We start from the raw sequence: 2,500 nt of genomic DNA on the forward strand, positions 1-2,500 counted from the left end.
TTAATGTTATGCAAATGAGGAGCGAATTCGCCTGCCGCGGCCCAATCAAATCAACAACATAACTGTTCCATTCCATTTGATTCGCTGCGACGACCTGATGACGGTTGGATTTCGCCTCTCTTCGCTTCGCTTGCTTCGCCTCCTATGTGTCCCTACCGTCAGCAACTTGACCTTCTATTACTATGGCAGCGAGAAATGTAACAAGTGTGTGTGTGTGTGTGTGTGTATTATTATTAGGGGTGGGCATAGATTAATTTTTTAAATCTAGATTAATCTCACTGTAATTTTGAAATTAATCTAGATTAATCTAGATTAATCTATATCAAAATGGCTCATTCAGAAATGGCGCGCTAGCGAAATAATGCCGGAAAAAACGCTTTTTGTTCCCAAAATGCATCTCATTTTCAAAAAAATTGTCATGTTGATACTTGGTGATGAAAAAAAAACGCACTGCAATATGTGCAAAGTGTGTCCAATAGTTATAAGATACTAAAATTTCAAAATGAACGGCGCTATAGAGGCAAATACAGATAAATCTATCAAACAATTAGGCTATTTAAACAAAATGACCTCAACAATTCAGCATTTCTAAGAGAGAGAGAGAGAGAGAGAGAATCTGCCACTGACTGTTAAAAAGAACAGCGGCTCCTTTAAGAGAGGGAGGAGCTCTGCGCACAAGTAAGCTCAGCAGCCCTCAGCAGAGGCAGGCTACTGGATATGTAGAACCAACAGCACTGGCCCACGGCAATTTGGCCTAAACCTGACAGTTGTTCTCAGAGTTAGAATTCCAGAGGTGTTACAACTCGAAATTAATTCAGTTTGCAAAAAAAAAAATCAAGCGCGACAACCGCGAGTTTTATTACCGTCTGACATGAGAATATCTCACTGAGTCGCAAATGCGCGAATGCAACACAAACATTCAGCGAGAGTATATTGGCAGTTTCAGTTTGACAATCTTCAAAATGCATATCGGACAGAATATTTTGCAATTATGGCACAGGCAAGATTTCTGGAAGTTGTTTATGTGTTCCATGCAATGCGAGAGGAAATGTAGGCTATGTCGGGCTGGTAGGCTACTCACACACAATAATGTCTCTATGCTTCACCTCAAACAATAACATCTCTTTAGTCTACCACTTATGAAAAAGCACTCAAACAACACCTACCACGGCAGAGGGATTAATGTTTTCAGCATGCAAACACTGTTCATATTTAGTATCTGCTGAAGCAACAGGTGGAGAGGAGAAAGCGACTGGAGCGCAGTCTGAAAGCGTCCGTCAATGGAACGCTATGGTGATGAGCATACCAAAACCCATATTTCGAGAATAGATTAACGTGCGATATTTTATTTATCGCGCGACAAGAGTCTCACATTATCGCAGCACGTTAACGCCGATAACGGCCCACCACTAGTGTGCATATTTGTATATAATGTGTGTGTGTGTGTGTATAATGTGTGTGTGTGTGTGTATGTGTACATAATGTGTGTGTATAATATGTGTGTGTTTAGATAAGGTCCAGAAAGGTGATTTCAGTATCGAGGGCTACAGTGTGTGTATATAAATGTGTGTGTGTGTGTGTGTGTGTGTGTGTGTGTGTGTGTGTGTGTGTGTGTGTGTGTGTGTGTGTGTGTGTTTAGATAAGGTCCAGAAGGGTGATTTCAGTATTGAAGGCTACAGTGTGAAGCCGAACAACACACTCCGTAAAGACTCCAAGAAGGACTGCTGCTTCGAGATCTCCGCGCCCGACAAGAGAGTCTATCAGGTGAGACTGTGTGTGTGTGTGTGTGTGTGTACATGTGTGTGTTATTACGATCGATTATCAGAGGGAAAGAGTGTATCGAGTGTATGTGTGTTAAGATTTCGGCAACAAAAGGGTCTACATGTATTGTGTGTGTGTGTGTGTCTGTGTGTGTGTGCAGGTACATCTGTGTGTATTCAATTCAAATATACTGTGTGTGTGTGTGTGCACGCGCGTGTTAAGTTGAGCAGCAGCAGCTGTGTGTGTGGTCGTTCGTGTCTAGTGTGCGTGTGTGTGTGTGTCTGTGTGTGGTTGTGGTTGAGTTCGTCTACTCGTACAGTAAATATATCAGTCAGCTGAGTTACTGAAATCAACTCTCCATTTATCTCTCTCTCTCTCTCTCTCTCTCTCTCTCTCTCTCTCTCTCTCTCTCTCTCTCTCTCTCTCTCTCTCTCTCTCTCTCTCTTCTTTCTTTCTCTCTCCCTCTCCTCTCTCTCCTCTCTCCTCTCTCTCTCTCTCCTCTCTCTCTCTCTCTCTCTCTCTCTCTCTCTCTCTCTCTCTCTCTCCACCTCTCTCTCTCCACCTCTCTCTCTCTCTAGTTCTGTGCAGGTTCTCAGAGGGAGGCTGAGGATTGGGTTGAGAGGATCACCTTCGTACTGAGAGGTCACACACACACACACACGCACACACACTAGTATTACACACACACTCTCACACACACACACACACACACACACACACACACACACATAGGCACACA

General features: G+C 43.3%; 1 protein-coding gene across 1 annotated transcript in view; it reads left to right on the forward strand.

Moving 5' to 3' along the window:
* The window catches only part of skap2 (src kinase associated phosphoprotein 2), a 19,946-nt gene that overhangs the window by 6,384 nt on the left and 11,062 nt on the right, over nt 1–2,500 (forward strand). Inside the window, exons 7-8 of the mRNA XM_063197931.1 lie at nt 1,640–1,764; nt 2,340–2,403. Coding sequence (XP_063054001.1) covers nt 1,640–1,764; nt 2,340–2,403 — 189 coding nt within the window. The remainder of the gene's footprint in view (nt 1–1,639; nt 1,765–2,339; nt 2,404–2,500) is intronic.

Source organism: Engraulis encrasicolus, chromosome 5, assembly GCF_034702125.1.
Source record: "Engraulis encrasicolus isolate BLACKSEA-1 chromosome 5, IST_EnEncr_1.0, whole genome shotgun sequence".
Taxonomy (NCBI): Eukaryota; Metazoa; Chordata; class Actinopteri; order Clupeiformes; family Engraulidae; genus Engraulis; species Engraulis encrasicolus.